The sequence below is a fragment of the Filobasidium floriforme genome, assembly GCF_021052385.1.
Source record: "Filobasidium floriforme strain CBS 6241 chromosome Unknown HD553scaffold_1, whole genome shotgun sequence".
In the NCBI taxonomy this organism is placed as follows: Eukaryota; Fungi; Basidiomycota; class Tremellomycetes; order Filobasidiales; family Filobasidiaceae; genus Filobasidium; species Filobasidium floriforme.
The window spans coordinates 1,512,445-1,540,439 of NW_025763622.1; the positions used below are offsets into that span (position 1 = coordinate 1,512,445).

The 27,995-nt window shown below is 53.0% G+C and overlaps 9 protein-coding genes across 9 annotated transcripts; 4 read left to right on the plus strand and 5 right to left on the minus strand.

Moving 5' to 3' along the window:
- Positions 1-352: 352 nt before the first annotated feature.
- Positions 353-2,713, minus strand: HD553DRAFT_321348 (uncharacterized protein; the record flags this gene model as incomplete). The annotated part of the gene is made up of 7 exons (XM_046181223.1): positions 353-657; positions 729-996; positions 1,076-1,438; positions 1,502-1,641; positions 1,844-2,046; positions 2,249-2,324; positions 2,497-2,713. 7 exons carry the CDS (start codon positions 2,711-2,713, stop codon positions 353-355), a joined length of 1,572 nt encoding a protein of 523 aa, XP_046040373.1.
- Positions 2,714-2,770: 57 nt separating this feature from the next.
- On the plus strand, positions 2,771-4,813 carry HD553DRAFT_303235 (uncharacterized protein). Its single transcript, XM_046178846.1, has 12 exons — positions 2,771-3,037; positions 3,142-3,155; positions 3,218-3,310; positions 3,397-3,431; positions 3,511-3,530; positions 3,601-3,710; positions 3,776-3,850; positions 3,923-3,949; positions 4,015-4,029; positions 4,091-4,159; positions 4,232-4,335; positions 4,409-4,813. The coding sequence occupies exons 1-12, from the start codon at positions 2,983-2,985 to the stop codon at positions 4,464-4,466; spliced, it is 675 nt and encodes a 224-aa protein (XP_046040374.1). The 5' UTR covers positions 2,771-2,982; the 3' UTR covers positions 4,467-4,813.
- A 730-nt stretch (positions 4,814-5,543) lies between these two features.
- On the plus strand, positions 5,544-7,772 carry HD553DRAFT_14502 (uncharacterized protein). Its single transcript, XM_046176696.1, has 6 exons — positions 5,544-5,790; positions 5,849-6,096; positions 6,166-6,457; positions 6,521-7,090; positions 7,149-7,258; positions 7,315-7,772. The coding sequence occupies exons 1-6, from the start codon at positions 5,595-5,597 to the stop codon at positions 7,660-7,662; spliced, it is 1,764 nt and encodes a 587-aa protein (XP_046040375.1). The 5' UTR covers positions 5,544-5,594; the 3' UTR covers positions 7,663-7,772.
- Positions 7,773-7,845: 73 nt separating this feature from the next.
- On the minus strand, positions 7,846-9,313 carry HD553DRAFT_14509 (uncharacterized protein). The gene is made up of 2 exons (XM_046176697.1): positions 8,583-9,313; positions 7,846-8,505 (listed from the first exon to the last, which is right to left on the minus strand). The coding sequence occupies exons 1-2, from the start codon at positions 8,989-8,991 to the stop codon at positions 7,964-7,966; spliced, it is 951 nt and encodes a 316-aa protein (XP_046040376.1). The 5' UTR covers positions 8,992-9,313; the 3' UTR covers positions 7,846-7,963.
- Positions 9,314-9,573: 260 nt separating this feature from the next.
- HD553DRAFT_303243 (cytoplasm protein) lies at positions 9,574-13,036 on the minus strand. The gene is made up of 9 exons (XM_046178847.1): positions 12,712-13,036; positions 12,494-12,587; positions 12,273-12,394; positions 11,875-12,189; positions 11,540-11,803; positions 10,994-11,469; positions 10,712-10,922; positions 10,349-10,637; positions 9,574-9,966 (listed from the first exon to the last, which is right to left on the minus strand). Exons 1-9 carry the CDS (start codon positions 12,805-12,807, stop codon positions 9,920-9,922), a joined length of 1,914 nt encoding a protein of 637 aa, XP_046040377.1. The 5' UTR covers positions 12,808-13,036; the 3' UTR covers positions 9,574-9,919.
- A 292-nt stretch (positions 13,037-13,328) lies between these two features.
- On the minus strand, positions 13,329-19,339 carry HD553DRAFT_303244 (uncharacterized protein). Its single transcript, XM_046178848.1, has 21 exons — positions 18,956-19,339; positions 18,727-18,876; positions 18,276-18,638; positions 17,996-18,211; positions 17,850-17,924; positions 17,639-17,776; positions 17,336-17,571; positions 17,216-17,273; positions 17,065-17,155; positions 16,149-16,994; positions 15,819-16,090; positions 15,595-15,750; positions 15,289-15,532; positions 15,123-15,230; positions 14,812-15,059; positions 14,666-14,752; positions 14,421-14,600; positions 14,224-14,329; positions 13,969-14,141; positions 13,844-13,908; positions 13,329-13,775 (listed from the first exon to the last, which is right to left on the minus strand). Exons 1-21 carry the CDS (start codon positions 19,160-19,162, stop codon positions 13,511-13,513), a joined length of 4,284 nt encoding a protein of 1,427 aa, XP_046040378.1. The 5' UTR covers positions 19,163-19,339; the 3' UTR covers positions 13,329-13,510.
- Positions 19,340-19,556: 217 nt separating this feature from the next.
- HD553DRAFT_291108 (uncharacterized protein) lies at positions 19,557-21,336 on the plus strand. The gene is made up of 6 exons (XM_046178362.1): positions 19,557-19,672; positions 19,734-19,793; positions 19,858-19,953; positions 20,037-20,563; positions 20,626-20,905; positions 20,986-21,336. Exons 1-6 carry the CDS (start codon positions 19,628-19,630, stop codon positions 21,220-21,222), a joined length of 1,245 nt encoding a protein of 414 aa, XP_046040379.1. The 5' UTR covers positions 19,557-19,627; the 3' UTR covers positions 21,223-21,336.
- A 2,079-nt stretch (positions 21,337-23,415) lies between these two features.
- Positions 23,416-25,624, plus strand: HD553DRAFT_303247 (uncharacterized protein). Its single transcript, XM_046178849.1, has 13 exons — positions 23,416-23,660; positions 23,733-23,786; positions 23,855-23,911; positions 23,982-24,055; positions 24,123-24,339; positions 24,416-24,446; positions 24,536-24,558; positions 24,624-24,847; positions 24,914-24,997; positions 25,077-25,086; positions 25,163-25,171; positions 25,239-25,318; positions 25,376-25,624. The coding sequence occupies exons 1-13, from the start codon at positions 23,511-23,513 to the stop codon at positions 25,401-25,403; spliced, it is 1,041 nt and encodes a 346-aa protein (XP_046040380.1). The 5' UTR covers positions 23,416-23,510; the 3' UTR covers positions 25,404-25,624.
- On the minus strand, positions 25,348-27,600 carry HD553DRAFT_354365 (uncharacterized protein; the record flags this gene model as incomplete). Its single annotated transcript, XM_046183795.1, has 3 exons — positions 25,348-25,801; positions 25,859-27,180; positions 27,242-27,600. 3 exons carry the CDS (start codon positions 27,598-27,600, stop codon positions 25,533-25,535), a joined length of 1,950 nt encoding a protein of 649 aa, XP_046040381.1. The 3' UTR covers positions 25,348-25,532.
- Positions 27,601-27,995: the final 395 nt, after the last annotated feature.

Sequence of the window (27,995 nt, forward strand, 5' to 3'; positions counted from 1 at the left end):
CCTTGTGCCCGGCTAGAAAAGGCACAGAAGCTTAATAAGAGGCCGGAGACTAGAGCACAAGAGGTGACCTACCGGGTTGTTTTTTGGCGTGGAGGTAGAGGCACCACTCGTTCCTGCACTTGTGGTTGCTCTTGCAAGGCTGGCTGGCAATGTACTCTCGATACCTGCAGAGGAATTCGGGATCCATCTGGACCTCGCCGTGCAGGTAGCGACAGTGTCCTTGCCCGCGGCGCGTACATTGTCCGCGGAGATAAAAGCTGGTGCACGGGGTCGCCTTGAAGTGCCTCAACAGGGAGAGATCGTGCCAGTTGTGTATGACTGCAAGTTGGTGTGACAAGTAAGTTATGGTCGTTTAGTCTCCGATCGGGAAGGGCGCAGACTCGCCTGTGATCGGCAGGGCCTTCTGAGGCGCAGGCAGGGACATGGACACCGGGGCTGAGTATCTCGGATCAAGCGCCGACATCCACCTCTCGACGCTCAAGACGGCGAGGCCATGGTTGATCGCCGGATTACCTTCGTAGTAACACTCGTCCATGAAGGTCGCCAGGAGGACGGTCGGAGTGTGGTACGAGAAGAAAGGGAGCGGAACCACGGCTGACTTGGCGAGGTAGACGCGATCGATGGGACGGATACGATCGATCATGCAACGACTGATATCTATGTGGCGCCGAGAGAAACGTAAAGTGGCTTTAGTGGCTGTCGGTTGCGAGTGACAGATCTCAACCAACCTTCAATGGTAGGCAGGACGAGATGATCCGCGTCAGTCATCCCAGCGGCCACCTTGAGGCCACGAAGGAAGTCATTGACGAGCCCGAACCTGAAGTCGTAATTGTCGTAAAATTTGTAATCCTTCTTGCCACACAGTCGGAGGTGGAACTTGGTCGGCACGCTTTGAGGTCCTTGGTAGGTATGTTCGATCTCTTTGATGTACTCGGTCAATGTACTCCAGAACCGTTGGCCTCCTTGATAACCCCATCCGATGAGCTCGTCCGTCAACTGCGTGCGGGTAGGCAAGCAGGAACTACCGTCAGTGCCGAGATTCCTTTCTGGAAGACCGATATCTAGCTCATCTTACCTTGACAGAACCCAGGTCTACAACGATCATCGCTTCCAAAGGCGGAGCGGGGCCTTTGTACCCTTTCTTGCCCGACATGATCATCGGGATCGGCACCGGAAGACAAGTGAAGTCATAGGGTACGTGAACCATCTCTGTCCCCGCAATACGAGGGACGACGGTGGCCCTGTGCATGGGAGGGGTGTCCTGAGGCGTAACCGGGCCATGAATGGTCTCAGGCGAGGAAGAGTACCGGGTGGGGACCAGGTCGGGACACCATTCTACTCCTGGCTGAAAGGGGATAATAGGGTGCGAAACGGGGAGCGGTTGAGGCTGAGGAATCTCCATCTTGTGGACCCGGGCGAAGACGGGCTCGGGCTGAGTCTGAGCAGGGTGAGTCTGGCGTTAGGTTCGATGCTTTGGCACACATGGGAAGAGATGGCTCACGATCTCGTGCGCCTTCTCTAGCTGAAAAGCCCCGTCTTCAGTGACAAAAGACTCGATCTGACGTCTGTAGATAGGTTCGTGCATGTCGAAAAGATGGAAGATCCAGTAGGTCTGTGCTTGTACTTTTGTTGCTGGAATTGCTGGTCGATGACGATCAAGAAGCTCGTAGTATGCTCCTTTTTTGATGAATTTGGTGGGTACGTGTGGAAAGACGTATCTTCGAGATCCAGAGGCAGGAAGCTCAGCGCTCAGCTCAGATTTGACACCCTGGCATTATATACGCGATCCCCCCCGCTCTTGCTTGCAAGATCGCTTCCTCTGCCCGTGTGCAGGCAGACGGACAGGCAAGGTGGATACCGGCTCCATCACGTCCTGTGTATTTTCCGGCAGAAAGGGCAGGACGAGCGTCAGTCTTCTTTCCATGCACAGCGATCTCATGCCCCTCTGCATCCTCTACCGTCTGCTCCCCGATCCAGGTTTCAGATAGGTTGGCGTCAGCAAAGATCGAAAAATCGATCAGCACAGCACGGTTATCGAAGCGAGCACTGTTCATCAAAATCGAGAGATCGGCGTGGGTGGCATTTATGATGAATTTAGGCGTGGAAAGAGAGGTGGATGCCATATTAACCCCCGCGACCTCACTTGCCGAAATGATTGTCAGGGCCAAGGTGGATCTCATTAGTCTGGCGCCACCCAAAACGGGCTTGCAAATAGAAAAGGCTGAAACTCGACGACGGGTTGTCTCACTCGGTTCGGTGGTTGGCAGCATCATAAGAGGAATGGAAGACGACCGGGCGCTTGCCAGAATACATCTTGATCTCGCCTGCGTTTCAAAGGACCTGAACCCGGGGACAAGCGATTGTCCGAGAATCACACACCCTTCAAAGGGGGTTCAGTTCTAAGCGAGTGCTGTGCAGGGATAAAACTCCCCGACGCACAAATTTTGTTGTTGTCGACAACCGACGACCGATCTGCGCTTCCGACGACGCACGGACCTTCGAATCGGTCGTCATATCCACCACATTTCGATCCAGTCGGCGCCAAGGCGAAAGAGGGGTGAAACGCTGCGCCACTCACCCCTCTCTTCCGGGCTCCAGTCTTGTTGCCTTCTCGCGGAGCCTTTTCGATCGCCGATTCGGGTGAATCGGAAGCTTTGACACGCCCGAGCCCCCGGAATTTAGCGCAAAAAACGACTCGTGGGCATGCTGGCATCACGATAACCGGAGTGAGGTGCGAGGAAAGCTGGAATGTGCGTGCCCCCGGCAACTCGCATCGCACTCTCGCTCACGTCGTTGTGTCTCGCTCTGCCCGGCACACCTCAAATACACTCGTAGCTGTATAGCTCAAAGCATCCTTCAGCTTGCATCGACAAACAACTTGTTTCTCGATAGAGTCAAGACTCGATAGTCCATCTCGCATAACCTATACCTTCTCACTACGATCGCTACATCACACCACCTCAAAGACCCACAAACACCACGATGCCCGCCGATATCCTGATCCACCACCTCAACAAGTCCAGGTCCGAGCGTTTGTGTGAGTGTTGCCTCGATCGTTTCCTTACCCAGCCAGGCCCAGTCTGCCGGCCTTTATTCACACGACCAATCGTTGATCACTTGCTCGTTGTCTGCCGCTATCAGTCTGGGCTCTCGAAGTGAGTTTCCAAAGCCGTCAATCTGGTGACGATCTTCAACTGAATGCCTCGGGACCTCGTAGGAGCTCGGTCTCGACTACAAGGTCAAGGTCTGGCAACGTACCTCCGACTTCAAGGCTCCTCCTGACCTCAAGGCTATCCACCCTCTCGGCAAGGTAAGCTCGTCTGCTTGACCGTGATGATGATCGTGTCGTGTCTGTCAATCAGCAGGCTGATGGATCGTTATAACGGCGTGATGTAGAGCCCCATTGCCGTTGTCGATGGCAAGACCTTGAGGTGAGTGAGGACTTCGAAACAGCTCCCAGCTATCGGTCCGCATGCTAATCCAAACGCTCTTGTGTTGTTGGTGTTACAGCGAGAGTGCCTTTATCCTCAGTTCGTTATGTCTCTACGGCGCACTCTTTCGCTCAGCGATAATAACATGTTCACGGACATGTTCACACAGCCAAGTTCGTCCAGTCGCAACAAACTTCCCCGGCCCCGTTCGACGACGAGGACACTTTCTGGTCTCACTACGCCGAAGGAAGCTTCATGTTGTTCCTTCAGATGAGCCGAGTACGTATATCGGAGTGAGTGATCTGTCCATCCCGAATGCTAACCATCTTTGTTACCCAAATCAGGTCCTTCAGCAAGCCGCCAGTGTGACCCCATTCTACGCCAAGACCATCAGCACTGCGTTCGTTGGCGGGATTCATGTGAGCCTTGTAGATGAGCATGCACAAGGGGGAAGACACGAGAGCTGATGCCAATTCGGCCTCCTTTTACAGGACAAGTACCTCGATATTGAGATCCAGGTGAGTGTTTAGTTGGGAACGAGCGAGGATGATGAATCGAGATGCTGACTCTTTGAATATTTCAGAAACACTTTGACTTTGTAAGTCTTTCCGGATGGCAGTACACCGTCCTATATCTTGTTGACCCCCTCCTCATGAAAGGTCGAAGCGGGACTTGCGAAGAGTGCGACTCAATGGTTCGGAGGCAAGGATGAACCTTCGCTCGCCGACGTGAGTGATTACGACGTACTCAAACGGTAGTTGCTTCTAATATCCCTCCCCCTTCCACTGCGACGTCTGCAGTACATGATGCTGTACCCCATTCACGCCTGCATCTCTCAACCCGACCGAGTCAAGGCCACTATCGGTGAGAAGACCAGGGCCTGGTTGAAGGCGGTCGAGGCGAGGTAAGTGTAGACCACCGAGAATCGGTTCGTCTGGAAAACTGGATGCTGAGTTTGCGTCTGTACGTTCATTCAGGCCTGCTTACAAGAAGGGGCTCGAACGTCAAACCTCGGAGGAGAAGGCCAAGAAGTAGCGCTAGAGAGTGTCAGGAGCCGAGACGCAGCGCATCGCCATCGCCGTCCAGGTTCCATCACTTATCCCTTGCTGTCCAGCTCAGTCACTCCTCGAATCTCCAATCATCTGGTCTCTCGGTCTCTCCGATTTTCACGTCTTTCAGAGAAGCACCAGCGTGCACTCCAATGCTGTTTCCTATCATGAGCCAAAGAGCTATTTTCTGTCGTTTTTAAATATACATGGATTGAACTAGTCATCAAATCACCACCTACTACTCTATTGCGAGCAGCATAGTGTTCAAGTCGGCTCAATACCACCTTCTCGTACCCAAGGTCGACGGCTGATAGTATACGGCATGATCTCGCCCCCGGCCAATGACGTCACCACCACGCCCCTACGTGTTTCAGGTAACCCGACCCACTGTTCGGACGCCCGAAATCTACTGTTGCCTGTCGCATCGAATGCGATCCACCGATCCACCCGGTCTCGACTACTAACCCTTGCCCGAAATTTGATCGCCCGATGGAAAAGGCCTCGTTCTCGCCGGTCAGCCGGTCAGAGTCTCATCGATGACATTTGCTAGTTGCTAAATTGCTAGTTGTATTTAGCTTTTAAATCAGTTAGAGGTTTCCGTTTCGTTGGCTCTCGATACCACGATCACATGCACCACGTTGACATATCTCAAAGCTAGGCACCAGGAAACATCAGTTGGACGGAGCATTTCCGAAATGAGTTCGGCACTTCGCAAGGAGTGCGTATAAATGAGCCAAGTCGATAGAAGCGACTGCCAGCTGATCCGCCATTCGAGCATGGTCTCAGGGAATACATCCCTCTCCATCAATTATCGTCCGATCGCCTGATCACGTCTTTTCAACTTATAGCCCGCATCGCTAGAGACTACAATCACGGTCGTGTTCCGTATCCAGCCTCTCTCCTTATGGCGACCATTGACCATGCTTTAGCGGCGGACCCAGGCCTGCACGATGGAAGCTGGACGCGTGACTTCTTCTTTAGTCACGAGGAGGAGTGGCTATCCGGCGAACGCGCCCTTACCCTCTCAGACTTTCCTGAGGAGTATCTGACCGATCTTGCCAACGAGCAAGAAGTTCCACCGTCTTCCAATAGCAGGACGGTCGCTGGGAAATGGATGTCATACCAATGGCTAGCTGATCGATCGATGGAGTCCGAGGTCGATCACCATAGGTTTCCCATGGCCTTTGATATCGGAGCCCTTTCGATGGACTGGGCTTATCATGATAGTAAAGTCTTTCGTCTTCAAGGATTCGAAGGATTGAACGATACCGAACAGGAGGTGCTGATTGCCAAAGCCAAGGCTGATCTCGGTGCGTGCCGTCGACTAAGGACTCCGGCGATTTGTTTGCTAATTCATGAACACTTCAGATTCGGACGTAATTGACAGTATCGATTACACGTCGTTCAACCTCTATCTTGCCTCTCAGCATGGCGTCTATCTCGAAATATCCGAGTTCACCAACAGGAACAACTTTTACCGATTTCAACCGAAGTCCAATCACAAAAAAGGCTCGAAGAGCACGGCAGGGCAAGCGATTTCGGACCGCATTATAGAAGCGCTTCTATCCGAATCCCCTTTACCCCCCTTGAATCTTGCCTTTATCGGAGACAAAAGGGTCAGTACAATATCATACCCTGGTTGATCTCGAAAAATGATAGCGTAGACTGATCTCCACATCGGACAGGTTGCCTTTGCCTTTGCTGACAAGGCAGAGCTGAGCGAATCTCAAATTCAAAGCTTCTGCCGGCAGCACATCGACCCGTCAGAAAACTTTGGTCAAGAGCATGTCAATCAAGTCGGACAGTCCCAGGGTTGCGCTGTCGGCTGCTGCCGTTACAGGCACCCTGACCAAACGCGGCTGTCTCTCAAGACTTGGCACATTGATCCTCGCTCGACGAAGCAAGAGCTTTCCGCTTTCTGCCCGCTGCACTTCGAGATTTGGATGCTACTCGTAGACTACATGGGAAACACACCCCGTGAGTGTATACCGATCGATTCGGTCGACCTTGCCTGACGTTCATTGATGTCATCGATTTCAGGCTTCGCCGGGGTCCTGCTGGACGGATGGAGGAGTCACAGCGAGACGGAAAACTTTTTGGCCGAAAACAAGAACGATCCTCGGTCGCATCTCAGTCCCCACGCTTTGGCCGCCTTGCGTACATTCAGTCGCTGCGAGGTTTCTGGCTGCCTGAGAGGTTACTTTCCCATGAGCGCCCCTTACGCCGACCCACTAGAGTTACACCTAGGGGTCTGCGGCAAGTGCAAGCAACAGCGCGCCAAGGTTTGGCAGGAAGTTCAGTTAAAGCTAGAATCGGGAACCGACATCATCAATGTCGAAGCGATGATCGCCGCTCCAAAAGAGGAAGTGCGCGTGACTTGCGTCCGTTGCATTCAGCTATGCAATCTTGCAGGAGCGTGGAATCCGGTTGCGGCCACCACCGGGTACTGCGACCCAGACGGACAGACGATCTGTTCCCGTTGTTTCGTCCGAATCCGCGCAGATTCTGCTCCCACCCATGTTGTTGAGGTGAAACCGGTGAACGACCGGGAGGTGGATTGGTCAGCGGTCGAGAAGCTCTGTATGGAACTTGCGCCAATCCTCGCCAAAGGTAAGCTTTGTCTGTGCTGGACAGGTGATGAGGAAACCTGACGGCCCTGATTTCGAAGGTCTGACCGGGGAAATCTGGCGGGACTTTCTGCCCTACTGCTGGAAACTGGCTCGATATCAGTCGACCGATATTTACAAAGGAATGAGTTGCAGCGCATTGATATCGAAAGTAAGCATACGCTAGGGACTACTATATGGGACATTGATTCAATAATGCTGATACAGTTCAGACATAGATCGCCAAGGGTTTCAGGAGGCTCAGACGGAAGAAGGCTACAGAAATGTTACTCCAGTTCATCCAGGACCAAGATGTCTCTGGCGAGAGGTTCGGCCTCGCTGTTGCTGCGGAATAGACACCGGCTTTCCTGCTTCCATGACAACGGCACTGTGACGCATCGTATAGACCTTTCCACCATCAGCATTTTTACAACACGCCATCCGCAACATGCCATCTTCTCTCTCTTTGTCGCGCCAGTACGACAGATGCTCGTCACCTGTAACCCTAGATTCTTACGATACTACGACAATTATGCAAACGAACCACAAAGGCCACGCTTTGCAGGCCATCTCTGATGCTTGAATCAAAGCCGGCAGTTGGTGTGCTGACCATAGAGCTGTTCTCTCAGTCTCTTTCCAGCATTATGGTACACACCATAACTTCCCGTGATTTTCAACGACATATACTGTGGACATGTTTCAAGTCAGGACCAGTGCAACGATGATGTTTATGCTTGCTTTCTACGAATTACAACATGCTTCTACGGACAAGGCATTGAAGACTATATGCAAACAAGCCTAGTGATACGACACACGGCAACCCCATCCCGACTTACAAATACAACTGCAATCTGAGCCACCGGACCGGATTCTAGAGTCAACCTTTAAGCACAGCCGCTGCATAATCCAGCTTCTCTCGTTTGCTTTGCATCCGACCACCTTCGCCAGCCTTCTTCTTCCTCCTGACCTCCTCCTCGCGCATGGCTGCCAAACTCTCCTCGTCGAGAAAGATCAACTCGTCCTCCGAATCGTCCCCGGTGGATCCTCCTCGGGATCCTGGTTGATGATGTTGAGACGTCTCGATTCCCACCCAGGCGTCTGGGTCCAAGTGGACGAGATCCCAATCGTCAGAGTCATCGTCGTCGTCCTTGGGCTGCGAGTCGAGAGGGATAGGCGGGAAATCATACGCTCTAGGAGAGACTGTCGACGCGGTCTCCCCTGAACGTGATAAGCCGGGAAGAGAGCCGGGTGATGTGGGACTGGGTTCCAGCATGTGCTCGTCTTTCCCGCCGATCAGGTGGCCGCTCGGTGGTCTGAGTGGGTGTGATGATTGGGTCATTGGGGGTCCATCTTCCGGAACGAGGACATGCTGAGTGGGATTGGGGACGACGTCAAATCCCATTTGTTGAGCGATAGGTCCTGAAACAAGACGGAAACACAGTAATCGTGATGTCAGTCGAGGCATACGAAGTCACGCCCTCGTCGAACGAGCTCACCTCTTGGAGGTCGACCTTGACCTCGATACGACGCGATGAGCTCTCCCAAACCGATAGGACGCCGGGTCACGACCTTGTTCTTCCCCTCCACCGCCTGCTCGTCATGATCATCCGGTCCTGGATGCAAGGTGCTTCCATCCTGCTCGATATCCCCTTCCAAGACGCTCGACCGATCATCAAGGTCGGCAAGGGAAGAGGCGACAAAGTCCAAGGTCGTCTTTCTCGGAACGAGATGTCCCGGTTTGAGCCCCGTCGTTACGGTCATGCCTGTGCTAGGACGGGTGGCGGTGGCGATAGCGGTGGTCGCTTTCAAGCTCGAGCTCGACGCTGGAGAGGTGGATCCGCTAGAAGCGATCGGGCTGCCATGGAAGGTGGGTCGAGCCCGGGCACGGCGTTGTGGGAGAGGCATGTTGGCGGGATATGTCACTGATTACTGATAGTTATAATTATGTTGAAGTCGAAACCGAGTTGCAGTTGGTCGTTTGTTCAGACTAGTACGAGGTGATTGACGTGTTGTATATGTCTCTGCTGGTACTGTGAGGCGTGGACCGATAACGAGGAGGAACGTGTGCCGGGGGAGTTGATGATCAAAGGGAGGGACGAGTACCGGGGGAGAGAGAGGATTCGCGGTTCGGCGATCAGGGAGGAGAACAATGGAAATGACGGGAGTTGATGGGGTTTTGCCCCGTTGATACTGCGCACGGGCGTTCAAGAACGATTGTCGGCAGTCAGGAGCAGCCAACGATATCCATCACCGATGACCTCGATTCATCATGATGCAGCGGAATGGGTGAGAGGCGACACACGGAAGGTAGGCGTAGGATAGTCAAAGGAGATGACGCCATGCCACAACCGATCATGACCGAGGTAAACACTGTGCCCGGGTCATCAGGTGATTCGTAACCCGCGATAATCGCATTCCCGATAAGGAAGGAGCTCATCCGTCAAGAGTTACCACCACTAGCCAGACATGCCAGACAGTTATCCCGCCCCGCCGATTGTGATTAAATAGCCTAGACATAGAGTTGGGCCGACGACAACGACGATCCGGGAATGGACGACGTCCAACCGCTGCGACTTCGGCTTCGGGCTTTGTCGGGCTTGGCCGAGTTGCTGATAAGCCCACCGGTCCTGAGCGCCTTCAACAACACAACAATATGTTCTCAAGCTCAAATCCGCACACTAACTGAAGAACATTATAAATTCACATTTTCAAGTAGAACGCAACAATCTGCACAAACGATTCGAGATGAACACACACGGACACAAGGATGACGGAACAATATGATTGACACCTCAAGTCGGTGATCCTTCAGCAGTGAGGCCTAAGGTGCCTCCTACTTCTCTCGCTCTTCTCGGTCCTCGGATTCGTCAGCGGTGGTCTCTGCGATAGAGGTGCAGGAGATGGTAGGTCAGCGAAATGTTCACATGTAATCGATTTGTTTATTCGTCGACCGTCGATCGCGAAATGAAGTAGCATTGTTTGAATCGTAACCTTGCCCGTTTTCGGAGCAAGGGAACTGAAGACCCATGTCGATCCTGGAGCGTGCAGAACAGATGACGGCAACACCCGCGGTATTCACCTCTTCTCGTAGTGGACGCCGGGAAGAACGCCCCTACCGATCAGGCGAAAGTCTCGGTAAATTTGCTCTTCTCCTCCTTTCTGCCCTCGATGTCGTCCGTCTCGCTAACAGGTGCGGGCTGGACGAGGCCGTCCGTCGAAGATTCGGCCGAGTGTTCAACAGCAGTCGCGGAAGTAGCCTCACCTGTGCCATGAGCCTGCTCGCTAGCGGGTGCCTGGGTCACGGTCTCTCCGCCGTTGGTAGAGTGGACGTTGACATCCGAGGTGGCGGCCTCACCCATACCCTCGGTCTTGGGAGCGCCGAGCACGATGTTGTTGGTGGCGTGCTTGCCAGTGGTCGTCGACTGGGAGACGGTGCTCTCGTTGGCAGAGTCTCGCAGAGGAGCCTTCTCCTCACGTCGGCTCAAACCGGCGGCGGAACCTCCGTCAGGGATGATGGAACCGGCCTTGCCGTCGTCGAGCTTTTTCTCCAGCTATATACCACGGGCATGTGTCAAGTCAGCAATCCGAGCGTCGATTGGAAAACTGCTTTGACTGGACCACTCACAGCGTAACCGTTGGATCCGGTCTGGACGCCCGAACCGGCGGCCGGCTGAGTGTAAGCGGGAGCGAGGTCAAGAGCGGCGTTCGAGTTGGAGCCCAAGGCAGAACCCTGCTGGTGGTGGTGCTCCTCGAAGTGCTCCTCCTCGTCCTCCTCTTCGACCGACGAACCATCATCGTCTTCCTCCTCCTCGTCTTCCTCGTCCTCCGATCGGTATCTGCACGAAAAACGCAACAAGATCAGTTTCTGTCCTGACGGCGACAAATTCAGCCAACAAAGCCTGCTCACCCGACGGTTCGGACGGCTTGGGCGACGGGACCGTCCCTCTCCATCTGCTCGCTGGCGACCAAGTACCTGGCGACCAACATCCTGACGTCGTTCCACCATTCCATCATCTCGTCGTGGCTCCTGGCCCTGAAAGTGTAGGCAGTCTCGCTCTTGCCCATCTTGAACAAGCTTCCGGTGTGACTGGGAGTCTTGCCGTAAGCTGAAGTACCGTCCTTTCGTCCCTCGATGTGGAACTTGTGCGACTGGGTAGTGTTGGGGGAAGAGGGAGGTCCGAGGGTACAGGCAGGCAAGAAGAGCGACCAGACGGGGTGGGTGGCGTGCGAGGGGTCAGACGAGGCGTACTCGTGCAAGTAACCCGAGGGGGTGAGGACGTAGTAACCCTCCTTGTACGACTTGGTGAATCGCTTCTTGCGCTCGAGCAGACCGACGTGTACGGGCTGAACCGAAGGGTCGTTCTTGCCGGGGTAGTCGATCATCTGCACAAGAGGGGGGTTTGCGATGTCAGGCTTATTCCTCGCAAGCTCCATCTGCCGCTCCTGTACTCACGTCGGGGTTCCTCAAAGGAGTCTCGGGGTCCAACAAGTGGTCGCTTCGGGCGGCGAACGAGACCCACTCTCGTTCGGGAACGACCTGAGCCATGGTGACACCCATGTGCCTCCAAGTCTCCTGGACCGAGGTGGACATCCTAGACTGCCACTCGTCGAAAGTCTGCCAAGCCGACTGGATCGATCGGACGATACCCTCCTCGAAGTGAGCAGAGTTTTGCTGCATGATGATGACCGACTTTTGCAAGGCGTTCTCCTCGTTGACCTGCGAGTGCAAGAAAATATGGATTTATTAGACGGTGAAAGCGAAGGATCATCCGATACATCAGTACTGACCTGCTTCTGGAGCTGCCTGTGGACGGCCAAGTTGACGGCGAACGGGTCCTCCTTGGAAGAGACGCTCATGGGGGTGTTGGTAACGGCACCGATGGCCCTGGCCAAGTCGGCGATGGCCTTGGTGGACATCTCCCTCTCCTTGGCGACACCGGCAGCGAGCTTGCCAGTGTCGTTCTGGACGTTCTTGATGTGAGCCTTGATCTCGGTTCGGAGCTTCTGGAGGTGCTGAACGATCGACGAGTCGATGGTTCGGGCGAGGGACGAGTGGGACTCGGCGATGACGCGGGTCTTGTCACGGATGGTGTAGAAGACGTCCTGCAATTAGACAGAAAAGATGGCTTGCTCGTGTCAGCCGCGGGGAAAGCGTGTGGGGAAATGAGCAGACGCGTCATGCTTACCTGAACACCACCTTCACCCAAGAACTGGTTTCCATGCCTGAAAGGGACCTGAATGACGGCTCCCAACTTGGTCAACTCCTTGGAGGTGTTGGCCTCGATGTCGGCGACACCCTCAAAGTAGGCTGTTTCGCGAAAGTGGACATGTCAATACACATGTCCCAAAGCGGTAATCGCGCGGGCAGCCCAATCTGGGCTGACCCACGGCCGGTCAATGAACGTACAGATGAGCATCTTGACAATGTTCTTCCAGGCAGTGAATCGGTCGATCAAGATGTCTGACGGCTTGAGCTCGTGAGGAGCAGTGTTCTTCTTAATCTATTATGGATAGAGAGTCACCGATCGTCAGTCCTTGTCCAGCCTCACGTCCTTCTCGACGTCCTTCTCGTCGTCACCCTCAGAACGGGCTGAATCGAACATAGCTGCCGGAATTGAGACTCACCAAAGACTGGTTCTTCGACATGGTCGAACCCTGTCGCCTCGAGATCGAGGTAGTCCTCGACATGGCATCATCGTTGTTGTTGCCGTAGTGGGACATGGTGGAGAGTGTGGTTGTTTATGGGTTGCCTGATGTATTATATGCGGAGCTTGTTCGACCTTGTGTGTGCGTGCTTGTATTTGTTTGCGTACGGGTCCTAGTATGAAACGGTACGACTGTTGAGAAGGAAGAGGAGGCAAGATCTGATCGTCCAGGAGGATGTGAGGGCAGGTGACGATCTCTTCAAGCTTTGAAGTATATGAGAGCCGCAAGCGACGGGAGTGACGACGACGACGGCGACGACGACCCAACCCGGGTCCAAGCGAGGACACGCTCTCTCCCTCTCTCGCTCTCCTCCCGAAGGAGAAGGCGGCAGCAGCCAATGCGCGCGTGATGCCGTGTTCCCAAATCAATCCATCCAAAAAGAATGACGTCACTACGTCATCACGCCCAAAGGGGGAACAAGCGCGCGCGCGCAGCCAGACGATCAACAAAGCCCAACGCAGAAACCGCCGATGGAAGATGGCTTGCAGGACCCGCCGTCTGTTTCCCCCGTCTCCCCTGATCGACAAACCCGTTTCGGCAGGTCTCGAAGATCTCGAATCGCCCTGTTCCGAAAGGTTCCAGATCAATCGGGCAACATTCGTAAAGTGTATACGCGTTTCATCATATAGTCAATCAAGTAATTCAAGTAACGACGTTCCTCGGCAAATCTCGCCATCTTCTTGCGAACAAATGCGCGACACCAGATCGTCACCGCCTCCTAGTACGCCTCCACAGGCCTCATAGCCCTCGTAGCCTCTGTAGCGTCCGTCGCCCGGTGCGGCGCCATACTCTTCCAAGCGTCCTCGAACAACAATTTCTTGGAAGGGTTCAAAACGGGCGCCTTGCGGATCAGGTGGGGCAACATGGTTCCCGCCTTTTTCGCCGGGGTACCCATGATGATGCATTCCGAGACACCGTCGATGGCGTCCGTCTTGCCGTAAAGCGAGGCGTCGAACAGGTGGTCGGTGGATCGTTCGAATGACCTGCAAGGGGCAGAGGATGGCTTGGATCAGCAAGGGTTTGTTGCCGATCGTCGATGACCGGTGCTTACGAGTTCATCAATACCGAGTCCTTTGACTTTTGGATACCGAACCGAGTGATACCCAAGATTTGACCCTATCCGATCAACTAGTCGTTAGCACCGAAATCGAATCATGACACCCTCCTAAAACTCACCTTGCACGTCATCTGGTCCGCCAATAAGTAGACGTGTCGAGGATCGATATTCAATCCGTACAGCTTCATTACGTCTTGAATCTCGTTGTAGATCGTCTGTCGAGCGGCTTCGATTCCTAGCACTCGAGCCATCTCCATGATATTGTTCGATTTCGTCTTGACTCCGAGAACACCTAGAGGCCGCGGCGCGCGTGATGCAGTAATGAGCTTTCGTGTCAGTATCAAGGCACATTTGGCGGCCGTATTGCGACTCACCTGGCGTGTTCATGACTTCCAACAATGCGTGCCCTTCACAGAGCAGCTCTCTCTCCTTCGTTTTCTCGTCGAGCTTGATGATACCTCGGACGATCGGCGCGAGACCCTGAACACGGTCGCAAGCAGAGACCACGGTTCATTGACAAGTCAGCTTGGCGAGCTCGAATGAAGGGCAGCTCGAAGCCGGTTGGACTAACCTTGACGACGACGCTCGGCAATGCTCGTTTCAGACTCTTGAGCCTTCCAAACTTGTCTTCCTCTTCGATATAGATTCTCAATCGATTCTTCTGCGCGACAACGACCACCTGGTTGTGCTTGATGCCGAGCTTGGGCGCGGCGATGAGGGCCGTCTTTATATCGTCGAGCGTGAGTTCGAGCTAAGTACGCGATTGGAGTCAGATTGAAGATTTCCATCCACATCGCCGGCATGAGAGCTACTCACCTGTAGCTTTCGTATGGCGTCCATGTCGATGTGGATACCGATAAATACGGCCACTTTATCCCATGCTTCTTCAATGACCGAAGCGATCTGCGTATCGTTAGAGTGTCAGCAGTGTTACAATAACGGCTCTATTCAGTCCTGCTCACATCTCCCAAAGTTGTTCTCTCAATCCTTCCCTTGACGATTCGAGCTGCGACGTCGCTCTTTGGCTGGTCGAGGCAAGTCGTGATGATGGGAGTAGTGATATCTGCGACAGCGTTGATGACCTCCTTGATTCGAGGAACTCCCATGGTAACGTTCATCGAGGCGACACCAGCGAAATGGAATGTCTTCAGAGTCATCTGTGTTCCGGGTTCGCCGATAGACTGCCCTGCGACGGCCCCGACAGTCGAACCTATAGACGGATCGATATTGGATCAGCTCCGGAACGCCGAAGAACGATAGCTGCAGTACATACCAGGTTCGATCATCGCCCTGAGGTATTTGTCTCGACATTGTTCCAAGAAACACTGGATGTGACCTTCTGTCACCTTGAGAGCGTTCGAATACCACGCCACGAGATCGTCTGCAAATATCAAAACGGTAAGTCGAACAGCCGTGCTCGGATAGACCTCGCTACACACCTTCATCCAGCTCCAAGATCGCCTCGCGCCCAATCTCATCATCACGGGCGTCACTTGCCGGGAACATCCCCAGCTTGCTTCGCAGCGATGCCAACGCGTTGACGATATGCTGCTCGATGAAGTTCTCGGTCTCGTTCTTCATTGCAGTCGACACCGTGAACCAATGTAGGCTCCCCATGATGTCCTTGGCCAATTTTCTAACTTCGTACGGCAAGAGAGCGACACCTTCTCGACCAGTGATGGCCTGATGATACGGTACATCAGCATATTTTTAGACTCGGGCTCGACTGAACCATCTTTGCTCACCAAAGCGTGCGACCATGTTCGCGGGAATGCCACCGGTGCTGCTTCACCTTCGAGTTCGGCGGGATCCAATCGATCGTCACCGTACTCGAACTGTACAATCCCTCCTACAGAGTTTCGAACGGTGTAATCGTAGTGCGCTACGAGATCCTCCAAAGCCTGCACGTCACGACACAAGCGGGTCAGGTGGATCATCATCAAGACGAGGAGGATCAGTGGCAACTGACCTTCATCAAACGTCGAGCCATGTATCCAGTTTCGGCCGTCTTGACGGCGGTGTCGACCAATCCTTCACGACCAGAGATAGCGTGGAACAGGAACTCATAGGGGGCGAGACCGCTGAAGAAACTGTTTCTCACGAAACCCTTTGCAGCGGGTTTTCGGTTCTTCTTCTCGAAATGAGGAAGGGATCGGTCGTCGAAACCGTTGGGAACACGTTTACCAGCGATGATTTGTTGTCCGACCAACGCTACCATCTGAGCGACATTGATGACGGAACCTGTACGACCAAAGGGTCAGTCCATCGTGTTGACTGTCCACAAAGCATATGGACTCACCCTTGGAACCGCAAGTAGCCATGATCAGGGGAGCATTGTGTCGCGAGAGCTCTCTCATGCAGATATCTCCAACAGCGGCACGAACCGCACTGAGCGTTCCAGAGATTTTGGTTTCAAGTGTACCTTCTTGAGTTGAACCTGGCAAATTCTCTAGCTTTCCGAGCTTGGCCTGGTTGATGTAGTCGTCGCACACGTCATAGGCCTCTTGTACCATCCTTTCCTTGGTGTTCACCAACATCATGCTGGGCGTGACGTCGTTGATACCAATAGAGAAGCCAATGTTTGCCAGCCACCGAGCCGAGACTTTTGCCAGCCTGTTCATGGCCACTGCCGCGACCGTTGGACCGTAGTCTCGCAACATGACACCGAATACCGAGTTCTTCTTTCCGTCTCCGACCGTAGCCTTATCAAAGACTCCTGTCATGATCTCGCTGTTCCTGATGACCAAGTATCCGTCGTTGGGCGCCATGTCATCCAAGAATTGATCGGCGGGATTCGGCTTCTGAATGGTCTTGCACTTAGCTTCTAGATTGACGAAGATGTTTGTCTTCTTGTTCGGCCTCATCAGGATGTTGAAGACTTGCTTCCCGGTCCATAGTCGAATAGGCTTCTGGATTACGGGTGGAGGTATGTCGATCTCCAAACCCGCGTCATCAAAGTAAGTGCAGATCTGACAGAATTCCGCCCGATCCAGGAATCGGTCTTTAATCGATAGCAAATACGCGGCGGTGATGAAATCTTGCGTGGCAGCGATAATAGGCTCTCCGTTCTTCGGGGTCACCAAATTTGCCTTAACCGACATCAATTCAAGAGCTTCTGTTCTTGCTTCTTCAGTCTGCGGCACATCTATGAAGTGTATGATTTCCCATGTTAGCTATATCACCTGACTTTACTGCCGTTTGCCTGGCATACTTACGCAAATTCATCTCGTCTCCGTCGAAATCCGCATTATAAGGGGTACAGGCACATTCGTTAAGACGGAAAGTTTGCCAGGGTCGAATTTTCGCCTAAAAAGAGAATGAAAGTTTAAAGGCGGGAGATACTTCAATATAAGCGTTATGACTCACTCTGTGACACATGATAGATAGCCTGTGCAAACTGGGCTGTCGATTGAACAGTACCATGCTGGACGAGACCAAAATCAGCTAAAGATTTCGATTGGTAACACGGTATGCTTTATAACTCACTCTCCATCGTGCAAATGCCGTTCGACCGTGTCGCCTATGCGAAGGTTCCGTGCAACCTCCTTGATATCCGCAAACTTCAAAGCCTTCTTGAAACCGCGCTCCTTGTCAATGACATAGTTGGCTCCAGGATGCTTGTTGGTTCCATTCAAGATGGCTTTTCTGAGACGGTCGATATTGTGATCGGTGACTCGTTCCGGGTAGGTAAGTTTCCTCGCTACCTTGACAGGCACAGCGACCTGAAGGGAGCAGCGTTCATAAATTCAGGTCGAATACCATTATACGCAGGCCGAATGAGCGACTTACTTCGTCGATATTCAGATTGGGATCGGGACCGATAACGGTACGGCCTGAAAAGTCCACTCGTTTTCCCGACAAGTTACCACGGAAACGACCCTGCTTTCCCTTGAGACGTTGACAGAATCCTCGAATAGGTTTGGTGTTCTATGCGGGAGGGCGCAAGGAAGATCAGCTAGAGCTCTGGCTTGTACTCGTAGCGACCATAGCTTGCACCCACGGGCATAGCCGAACCTGTTGGTGTAGATGAATCTACATACATCGCCACCGACAGGGTCAAGAACTCCCATTGTTCCTGTCAAAAGTCAACTTGCGGTGCTTAGTCATGTTCGTCTATCGGAGCTCTGCACCGGAGCGTCAACCTACCATAATCAGGGAGATACCTTGACCAGTCTTTAGTGACGCCTCGATCAGACTGCAACAGTAGATAATCTCTGAAAGTTTCACTGAGAGATCATCTTCATTCGTTGCATCTTCTTGCTGGACGGTCGGTCGAATGCAGGTGGGCGGAACTGATATGTATTGCCAGAGGTAATCTTCTGGTCGCGCGATCGAGGGCTCCATCCCAAGCAGCTCGACATCCTGATCGATTCGAAAGACCATATCAGACTAAGGTACCTCACGAATTCGCCGACTTGGCACTCACCTCGTCCGACATCCCCTTGAACAGCTCCAGGCACATCTGAGCGGTCACATCGATCATCGGCTTGCCAATATATGGTCCCAGCTCCGGCTGATCTCGCAAGATCCCCTGGAACCCCCTCTTGTATTCATCCAGCTCTTCCTCTCCCTTCCAATTCCTGAACGGCTCGTGACTGATCTTAAGCGGACCACTCTTCTTGACGACACCGTTGACGGAATCACAAGACGGACAACGTCGGACGGCTCGGCAAAGGTTATTGACCTCTTTAGCCCGTGCTTGACGTGTCATGTTGTCCAAGCCTGGACGCCGGAAGATTCCTAGGTACTTTCGCCGCTGTGGAAAGTCTAGCATCACGCAGGAGCATTTCTAATCAAGGGTCAAGGCAAACGGTAGGCGATGTATCAGCCCCCCTATCGGAACAGTTTGCCAACTGTGGAAGTGGTGACAGGCTCACCTTGCAGATGTTCTGAAGGATTTTGATACAATGCCTGAAGTATCCGATGTGATAGACCGGTAAGGGTAGTTCGATGTAGGCGTAATGTCCCACGCAGTCCGTCAGCGGGAGATGACATGTTGAGCAAATCCCGGTTTTCGAGGACGTCCCCTGTTCGCCGCAGGATCATAACATCAGTATAGTTACTAAGTGAGCTGCGTTGCCTAGAGACCGGGAAGAGAGGATTCACCAGCCTCGTGTCCAATATTCCTCCGACCTTGGGCGTCTTGCCTGCGTCCCCGAGCTGATACATCTCATGGCTGATAGCTTGAAATTCAGATATCCGCACGATCTGCTGAGCCTTCATGGGCTGGAACTGAATCTCCTTGATCCGTTTCGGAGCATTGCTCGAGACGTATAGCTTATCATTTCCCTCATAGGGCGGCCGCCAACCCATTTTGAGAGAAACGAGGTGCGTTTGTTCCGGTCGAAAAGGGTTCGTAGCGACTTTGCTCGGGGTTTTCAGATTCGAGCGGACTTTGACGGCTGGCGAGTCGACTGTCGCTATGTCCAATACGACATGGATCCGCCTTCCAGATCTCTCCGTTAAGTACTGCCTATCGATGTATTTGCGATACCCGGTTGATAGGCGATGATCGAGAATCAGTCGGCAAAAGTTCAGGTCGAGACATGTCCATCGACCCCCCCGCCGGATGGCAAGGTTAAGGGCGAATCCATGTCACGTGATGACGAGTCGAGAAGCCATTCGTGTGTCGAGTGGTACAGGACATCGTAAACAAGAAGCGACACTTTGATGGGGAAGACTACTAGCTACTCGACCACCTTTGACATCCGTATCAACACAGGCTAGAACCCTCGAGCTTCTGTATATTTGTAACTCCATCCGATCGAGCTCGCAAGAATGGCAGAGAAGAAGCAGAGTATCTCAACGCGCATGCGAATGCCAGTAAGCCGGCTGCCTGCCTGCGTGGCCTGCATCCTTTGTCCTGATCAATCTCATCAATCAGTATCTCAACGAGGTATTATCGAGACGGACACGACCACCTCTTGATCTTTGGTGCTTTTATGTGAGGAGTCTGTATATATCCTATCGTTGCCAGACACTGAAGTCCGTACTTTGAACGCTTGCAGGTCTTTTTGGATCGATTGGGAAATGGAGAGCAAGACTTGTTGGACTTTTGGCTAGACGTACACCAGCACAAAGCTTTGTGCCGAGCATATTTCAAAGTCAGTCAGATAGGACTTCATAACCTTTCAAAATTTCACTAGAGGTCAGATTGAACCGCGTTCTGACCCGCTCTTACCCACAGGACCTTCATCGTACCGGTACGGCGGTCGAGCAGGAATGGCCGGACTTTTACAACTGGGCTCGTCAACACGGCTCGCACTATGCCGACGTTGCCGGTCTGCAGGGAGAGCCTCAGTTCAGTCACAACGAGACGCAGCTCCGGGAGGCTGAGAAGCGCGAGGCGGACAGGATGTTGGAAGATCGTGATTCGGGGCTTGGTAGCAACCTGTCGCACCGAGAACGGAGGGACACCGAATCACACGGCCCTAGACCCATGACTCCCACTTCTCCTGGATATGCCCACTCTACCTCGATTGATAATCGGATGGGACAAGCTACAGGTTCCCCCTTCTCTGCTTATCAGCAGGACCAAGCTCGTAACAGGGGAGGTGAAGAGGGGAGTGATCAAGGAGGAGCCAGGCGGGTCAGTGCGGGACCGACCGTCATCCGGAAGAACCAGGTCGTCACCCAGATGGTCCTGTTTACGAGCGCCGAACGGATCTTTGCGAGGTATCTGATGGATAATGCCGAGAAGCCGGTGTACTTCCCGTGAGTCTAGGTCGACTGTAGGACCGGACTACGACTGACGCGTCCATGGCACATACGTGTAGTGCCCACCTCCGCGTGCACGACTTTCCCAACCCTCCACGTGACCAGCACGCTTGCGACCCTAGAATTCCGGACTACTTTAACGCTCAACAAGATTACGTCTATAAGGAGCTGGAGCAACAGTACTATCCCGCTTTCCTGCGAGAAAAGGGATTCGGAAACTTGACCCGACCGGGCGTCTATGGATCTCTGATCGCCGGGCTTTTCTGCTTGTGGGCCGGGTTTGTAGTAGCATTCACTCTGGTATTCTACGACTACAAGCCGAAAGTCAGGCGGTTAGGCGTGAGTAGCGCCTGGTGTGAAACGGGTTTCAGCTTTGCTTTTAGGATGGCTTACTACTCATCCCTTCTCGTGGCGTCCAGCTCATCGTACCCTTCTTCTTCGCCTTCTACTTCCTCTTCTCTGCCTACTGGGCCCTTGCGCCGCACCTCGTCCTCTTGAGACGTTCCGAGGTCGGCTTCTTCAAGACGGTCAAGATCCGAGACAATTACATTCTTCGTCTCCATGCGGGCAGGGCTGCCATCCTGATGGCGTTCGTGATTGTCTGTACGGCGATCATGACTGTCATCTGGTGGGCCGTCCCCGGTCATCGGCTGTGATAGTTTGACCGATTCCTAGATAGATATTTTTCTTCGGCCTGGACGGGCGGGGACCGTTTCGTGTAGTGCTTTTACGACCTTTTTATGACTTTTGGATTGATCATACCGCTTGTGCCTGACATACTGCTGAGAAGCCATCATCTTCGTATGTCTGTTTGAACACCTTTCGAGCTGAGAGCAGCCAATTTGACCATTAGGGGTATGGAGCATGACGGAGGCGAAGCTATAAATCAAGCAGATACCCAAAGTCCGAGATTAATGTCGTTCGTCGCTGCAAAATTCCGGGAGGGAGAGGCAGGCACACCATCCCACAATTCCCGCCAGCCTATGCTGTGTGCGTCCTCGATAAGGCAGCATACTCGGTGGAAAGGTCCGATGGACGCCGTGTGCATCCTGCATCAGCGAGAATTCCAGCGACATGATCGTATCCCCGCTGTACTTTTCTCGGACAGGTCTGGGTGATGTCGCATCGCTCCCCCACCTCCTCAGGTTACTGGATCTCCAGCTGGCTGCTGTTCTGCATGTGCTCGGTCTGTTCCAAAATCAAGCTGGACGCGGCCGATCTCAAATCGTGCTGCTGCTCACCCATAACGATGTGTGCAAAAAGGTATGACACCACCTCTTTGGTAGACATGTCCACACACTTGTCATTGTCAAGGGACGCCCCCGCAACCTCAGAACATCGTTCGCCTGTGCCACACGAGCGGCTTTCTACTCCTTGTCGACCTTCTCGATGCGCAGGACGGACTGGTAGATTCGTTCAAGACGAACGGGGTCTAACCTCTCATTCCCCCGCAGTATGCCTAACCTCTCGGTCTCGGCACGTTTGTCTTTCTCGCACAAATTTCCATCCTGTCGTACGCTGCGTACCCAAACGTCAAAGTCTCCGTCGGCGACTTCAGCCAAGTCAGGTAAGCAAAAGTGTCGGCGAAGATTGGCAACGGGACTCTCTCTTTGAGGGAAGTATCGAACAATGGTACGATCTGCTCAGGCCTTCAGAGCAATTCAGTACCCCTAGTAAGTCCTGTCAACAGAGGAACGCAAGGGAATCTGCCGTTCTGATGGAAGCACTTTCGATGTGGATCGGTGTACCCGATTGTCACGGCTATCTGGTTTGAATCAAGTCGAGAACGAGACTGCGCAAGGTATTGTCTCACATATACGCTTCTGCCGTGTAGATCTTGTCGACTTCACACTTTCGTCCTTCCGTCCGGCACCCTTGTCACTGCGTGGAAGGTACTTTGCTGAAACGCTTACTGTAGATCAATTCGACCAGCTCCAGAATGATCAGCTGTGACAGACCCAACACTACACAGTGTTCAAAGGGAGCTCTGTATCCTGGCATCATTCATGAGCGGCCTTGTTTTGTGGCGTCCATTTCCTCGAGGCAACCGAATGAGACCATCATGTCGACTTCCCAGAGTTGATTTCGTGTTTCAGGTCGTCCGATCCTCGTTTCAGCGGTGGTAGCTGTCATCTTCAGCGCTTCCGCTGCTTTGATCCATTCACTTCAGCAGGATAACATATTCTTGGTCAGTCGGCCTTCACTTTCTCGCGAATGACCCTAGCGCTGTAGCAATCACGACCGTAAGCAGAACCTAACACCAGCCCTTGTAAGTCACGTTTATATCAAAGGCAAAGACTGCCTCGTGTAGTTGAACTGTATACCGATGACCATCCGTGACCAATCCATACAAAAGGCTAAACAAATCGCTGTGTCTATGGTATCGGTAACTGCAGGATCAAGCCTTTGCCTGCGTCATAGTAGCCAGAAAGTACAGGTTCGAGAATCGGGACAGATTTGTGGTTCAACGGGCTGAATCTTCTGCGTGGAGGCATGCCTTCGTACGAATACCAATTCTACGATCTATGGGCCTGATACTTTGCTTCGTTGAAAAGTCGAATTGTGATCTGATTCTTCCGGGATCCGCTGCGAGGCGATCGCTATCGCTGTACACAGCCACAGCAAACATGAAACCCGCTTGAATCCTGAAACCGTCGCTTCCGGGGCCCTTTCGGCGAAACTCTGGCGCGGAAGCAAGTAAATATGACGTAAGCTCGGCCATGCCACGCACGCGGAGGAATGCGGGCCGAACCCCGCACTTACTGCCAGCTGCTGTCTGTCGTCGTCGATGTCTGTTTGATGAATTTGATGAGGATTGGAATGATGATTCTCTATGATTCACCCTTTCACGACCTCTTACCTTTGACCATATCAAGAGCATTACGAGTCTTCCTCTCCTCCTCCATATTCGACTACGTCTTGCCTATCGTCCCGAACAAGCAACATGTCCTTCATCTCCACCCGAATCGCCAGGTCCAGCTTGCACCAGCTTGGAGCTCAAAGGCAGGTACTCCGAACCTCGCAGACAGCGGTTCGAATGCTCTCTAAGAGCGCTGTGGTCAGGGACGCCGAGTATGAGAAGCACAGAATTCAGGTGAGTGTCTTTGTGGCTTCTGGAAGCCTCGAATCGGACCTGTGACTGACGTGGCCTCATATTGATGATTAGGCCAACCCGCCTACCATGGGCACCACAAAGGACATGAGCCAGCCTATGCCCAAAGTCAGTATCGAACGTTTCAGAGCTGGCTCATAACTCTGTCCGTTTCGCTGATCGTAAGAGCTCGACAGACGGACTTGACCGAGCCCCAATCCAAGCCTAGTCAGAGCTTGCCTTTGTTCTCCATGGTAAGTTTGTGTCTGCGAGAGAGAACTAGCCACGCATCGTGGAGCCTCTAATATATGCATCAAAATCTAGGCCGGCAAGGTCTGCGTTGTCACGGGAGGAGCACGAGGAATTGGCCAAATGATCTGTCGAGCTTTCCTCGAGGCGTGAGTCCGAGCACAATCCCCATCATCTACCACCGTGTCACCCCGTTGATCAAGATCCCCCTCGCAGCGAATGCACCCAGCTCGCCATTCTCGATCTCAAGAAGGAGGACGCCGAGGCCACCGCTCGAGAGCTCGTCCAAGCTTTCGAAGAGCAAGGTCGACCCAAGGGTTCGATCCGAGCGATCGGATTGGGCGTCAATATTGCCGACGAGACGAGCGTTCAGGCAGGCTTCAAGAGCGTGATGGAAGAGTTCGGACAGGTGGATACCGTCGTTAACAGCGCGGTATGTTTGACATCCTGCTACACCACAAAAAGGCCAATGCACCCAAATTTCATCTAACTCATTCCTCTACCAACAGGGCATAGTGGAGAATTTCACTGCTGAAGCTTGTAAGTGGTTCGAGTGGCATGCGCTGGCCATCCCATAGTTTCTGGGCACTTACATATCGATTCTCGGACACCTACTTCTAAACCTTCAGACCCCACCGATCGACTGAAGATGGTAAGCTCAACGCCTTGTCCGAGTTGACGGATACTTTCATATCTAACATGGACGGATACATCCAGCTCTGTGACATCAACATCATGGGTTCCTTTTATGTCGCTCGGGAATCGGCCAAGGTCATGAAGCCCGGCTCATCCATCGTCATGATCGGATCGATGTCCGGGGTCGTCATCAACGTTCCCCAGCCCCAGACTCCTTACAACTTCTCCAAGGCAGCGGTCATCCACATGGTCAAGTCTTTAGCCGTCGAATGGGCTCCCAAGGGGATTCGAGTGAACGCAGTGTCGTGAGTCCGTTCCTAAAGCTCATAGTTCTAGGATCGTGAAGCTGATTCGTCCAACCGGATCGTTAGGCCCGGCTATGTGTTGACCAACCTCACGAAAGTGATTTTGGATAAACCAGAGAACCAAGCGCTCAAGGATGAGTGGATCAACAGGTATGTCGAATTTCGGCCGGAACCCGTACCTCGGCGGATGGCTTACAGTGTGTTCCATCTACGCGCGATTTTACTGTAGGATCCCAATGGTGAGCGAGACACGACTATGGCGCAAGTGGAAACGTGGCAAAGGCTGATGGATTCATGTTTTCCCTTGTGATCCAGGGTCGAATGGTGAGTATTGTCTGTATTTGCCTGATGTGGCTTCGCAAATACTAACGAGGCCCCTTTTTTACCTCAGGCTGATCCTAACGACCTGAAGGGACCTGTTCTGTTCCTAGCGAGCGACGCTGGTAGCTATACAACCGGCTCGAACATGATGTAAGTCAGGCTTGGATTAATGCTCGCGAGAAACACGCTGACTCTGGTCCTCATCAGCGTCGACGGAGGATACACTTGTATTTGATATAGAGGACAACGTCAGCAGCATGCGCGCGTCCGATGATTTGATACGATAGGAATGGAAAACATGGGAAGAAAGAGAGGATGAGACCATGATAGTAGCCTGCTCAGGTGTCAATTTGATCCCGAGCCATCATGCATGATCAACCGCTCGCCTCTTCTGAGTCGGCGGCCTGAACTGCGTAGGTGTCGCTTGCACGTTTCGTCTGATGTCCATGCCGAGCGTCATTCCTCTCTTCAGTGCGCGATCGGGATTGATAGTCCGGCGTAATGGCTGGCGATTGGTGCTCGATTTGATTGGGCTGGATTGTACATGCGCGGGTTTGAAGGTTGTGGGGCGTGCTTGAGGCGGTACGGCAGGGGAAGACATAAAGGAACTAGACGGCCATCCGGGAATTGGAGCTGTTCGATGGCGCCATCAGCATAGAATGGCAATTCCTCCACCACGATCATCCTCACCGTTCACGGTAAGGCTAGCCATCGGAGCCAACTTCCTCGTTCCAGCTTGTTTAGCCGTAGATGACTTCATACCTTTATAGTCTGGTTGAAGCGGGAGCAACATGGGTTTCCTCCTGATGCCTCGGGCGGGGGAACGATCTCCGATAGATCGAGAGGGAATCAGGACTGGTACAGCTAGCGGAGTGACGGTCTCTTCGGAAATTTGGGAAGAAGCGAGGGCGAGGGCTTCGTGGGCTCCAAGGCTTTCGGTGTGAGGGATTTGAGCTTGACAGAAAGGAGTTTGGATTTGAGAAGGGGTATCTTGTTGACGGGATTTTGATATCAACGGAGAAGACTCTGGTGCTCTTGCAGCTTGAGTGGCACTCGGACGCGAAGGAAGAGGAACTGGCCATACGTCCGACTTTGACCGAGGAAGTACTTCGAACACCCTCGTCATGGCTGAAACCATCGATTCTGGTGCGATCACCGCCTGTGATGTAGCTTGACCCTCTAAAGAAAGGCTCGGAGGTTGTTCGACCGGCTGAACGTCCGATTTCTTCTTCTTCTGTCGTAAGCGTTCCGCCGTCTTTTCTGCTTGTTCTCGGCGTCTCTCTCTCCTTCCCTTCGGTCTAGGTACGGTTGGGAGGGGCGTGGTAGTAGTATCGGTAAGACGGTCTTGCGGGCTGTCAGAATGGCTGGGTGTGATTTGATCCGGTTGGTTGCGATAAACGAGTAAAGAGCTCATGAAGCTTTCCATATTCTGAAGATCGGTTGCCGAGGCTTTCACCTGACCGCTAGCGGTGTCGAGCGAAGGATCCTCTCGATTTTGGGCAAGTGAGGTAGTGAGCGTTCTCGACGATAATCCTGGCCTCACCCGGCGCTGTTCCTTTTGCTGCTGTTGTTGCGGAGGTGCTTGTGAACGAGGTCCAAACACGTCGGACGGACCCTCGTCGATACGACTCTGACTCCTGCTCTCTCCACGTTCTCTATCGAATTCCTCCAATCCTGTCGTCCTCGATTTCCTTCCATCCTCCCGAACTTTCAATGGAGTCGACGAACGAGGTTCGGACGATCGTGTTCCTGCTTGCGGTACGAACGAGGGCTGAGCCGGCAGTCTTCCTTCAATCGTGCTTTCAATCCCGATCCCGATCCCGATTGCTGTGGTCCGAGTGCGAGGTGTTTCGTAATTCTGATTCTGATCATCTGACATGACCGGCACGGGCGGCTCCGTTCGTTTGAGTTTAAGTGCGGAAAGGGTAGGTCGGGTGTAAGGTGAAGTACGCATCCTGGTAGGCGTCTTGGTGGATCCTCTTTGGATATCGAGACGGGATTTCTTTCTAGTGCTAAATACAACGTGATTTCAGAACCACGAGCTTCGATTTTGCGATCCCAGATCTCACTCACCTAGGGAAAACAGTTCGCGTATCAGACAGATCCAATTGAGGATAACTCGACCTGGTTTCTTTACAAGGCGTAACCAGCTGGTTCTCATTTCCGTTCGAAGCTACTTGGAATCGATAATCGCGTAGAGAAGGCTGGACGCAGCTGATCTTCTTGAGGTCCTTTGGGTCGGGGGTTTGGAAAGCGGGGTTCACCCACGTAGATCCGGGTAAGCGGGACTTGGTACTGATGGATGGATAAGGATCAGGAGGGAGTGCTAAATAGGTCCCGGGGTGGAATTGAAGTTTGTTGCGTTTGGTGTGGATGATAGATCGTAAGGGAGAAGGTTCGTCGCGCTGGTGGCGTCCGGAATTTGATGGCATCTGTTTGGAGTTTCGAGTTGCGGGTTTTCGGCCAGGGGTCTGATCATTCGATCCTCTGGTGATTGCTTTTCCAAGTACTGGAGTAATTCCAATCTATGATAAAGGAGTTGTAAAGCCATGTAAGTCACGAGATCTATAGTCAAAATACACAATCGAACTCGCCTGGTCATCACGAGACGTTTCGGAACGCGGGATCACTTTGATCGTGCGAGTCTCTGGCACTGGCTGCTTGGCTTTGCCTCGAGTCGTCACCATATCGGGCTGCTTGTTTGACAGAAAGGCGTAGTCATTACCGTGAGCTGTGAATGACCAAGTTCTTCGACTCACAAGTGGTCAGTAATTGTGGCGAAAGATGTGTAAATCCCGCCATGACATGTGCGATTTCGATCAGAAAG

Coding starts and splice junctions, on each gene's coding strand:
- HD553DRAFT_303235 (XM_046178846.1), top strand. CDS start 2,983: ATGCCCGCCGATATCCTGATCCACCACCTCAACAAGTCCAGGTCCGAG. Junction 3,851..3,922: donor CGTTCGTTGGCGGGATTCAT/GTGAGCCTTGTA, acceptor CTCCTTTTACAG/GACAAGTACCTCGATATTGA. Junction 4,336..4,408: donor TTGAAGGCGGTCGAGGCGAG/GTAAGTGTAGAC, acceptor ACGTTCATTCAG/GCCTGCTTACAAGAAGGGGC.
- HD553DRAFT_14502 (XM_046176696.1), top strand. CDS start 5,595: ATGTCATACCAATGGCTAGCTGATCGATCGATGGAGTCCGAGGTCGAT. Junction 6,097..6,165: donor CCTTTATCGGAGACAAAAGG/GTCAGTACAATA, acceptor CACATCGGACAG/GTTGCCTTTGCCTTTGCTGA. Junction 6,458..6,520: donor CTACATGGGAAACACACCCC/GTGAGTGTATAC, acceptor CATCGATTTCAG/GCTTCGCCGGGGTCCTGCTG.
- HD553DRAFT_14509 (XM_046176697.1), bottom strand. CDS start 8,991: ATGCCTCTCCCACAACGCCGTGCCCGGGCTCGACCCACCTTCCATGGC. Junction 8,506..8,582: donor TCAAGGTCGACCTCCAAGAG/GTGAGCTCGTTC, acceptor GTCTTGTTTCAG/GACCTATCGCTCAACAAATG.
- HD553DRAFT_303243 (XM_046178847.1), bottom strand. CDS start 12,807: ATGTCCCACTACGGCAACAACAACGATGATGCCATGTCGAGGACTACC. Junction 11,804..11,874: donor ACAGGCAGCTCCAGAAGCAG/GTCAGTACTGAT, acceptor TTGCACTCGCAG/GTCAACGAGGAGAACGCCTT. Junction 11,470..11,539: donor CTCCTTTGAGGAACCCCGAC/GTGAGTACAGGA, acceptor CCTCTTGTGCAG/ATGATCGACTACCCCGGCAA.
- HD553DRAFT_303244 (XM_046178848.1), bottom strand. CDS start 19,162: ATGGGTTGGCGGCCGCCCTATGAGGGAAATGATAAGCTATACGTCTCG. Junction 15,533..15,594: donor GAACATGGTCGCACGCTTTG/GTGAGCAAAGAT, acceptor CCGTATCATCAG/GCCATCACTGGTCGAGAAGG. Junction 15,060..15,122: donor CAGGGCGATGATCGAACCTG/GTATGTACTGCA, acceptor ATCCGTCTATAG/GTTCGACTGTCGGGGCCGTC.
- HD553DRAFT_291108 (XM_046178362.1), top strand. CDS start 19,628: ATGGCAGAGAAGAAGCAGAGTATCTCAACGCGCATGCGAATGCCA. Junction 20,564..20,625: donor GAGAAGCCGGTGTACTTCCC/GTGAGTCTAGGT, acceptor ACATACGTGTAG/TGCCCACCTCCGCGTGCACG. Junction 20,906..20,985: donor CGAAAGTCAGGCGGTTAGGC/GTGAGTAGCGCC, acceptor CGTGGCGTCCAG/CTCATCGTACCCTTCTTCTT.
- HD553DRAFT_303247 (XM_046178849.1), top strand. CDS start 23,511: ATGTCCTTCATCTCCACCCGAATCGCCAGGTCCAGCTTGCACCAGCTT. Junction 23,912..23,981: donor GCTTGCCTTTGTTCTCCATG/GTAAGTTTGTGT, acceptor ATCAAAATCTAG/GCCGGCAAGGTCTGCGTTGT. Junction 24,447..24,535: donor GAATTTCACTGCTGAAGCTT/GTAAGTGGTTCG, acceptor CTAAACCTTCAG/ACCCCACCGATCGACTGAAG.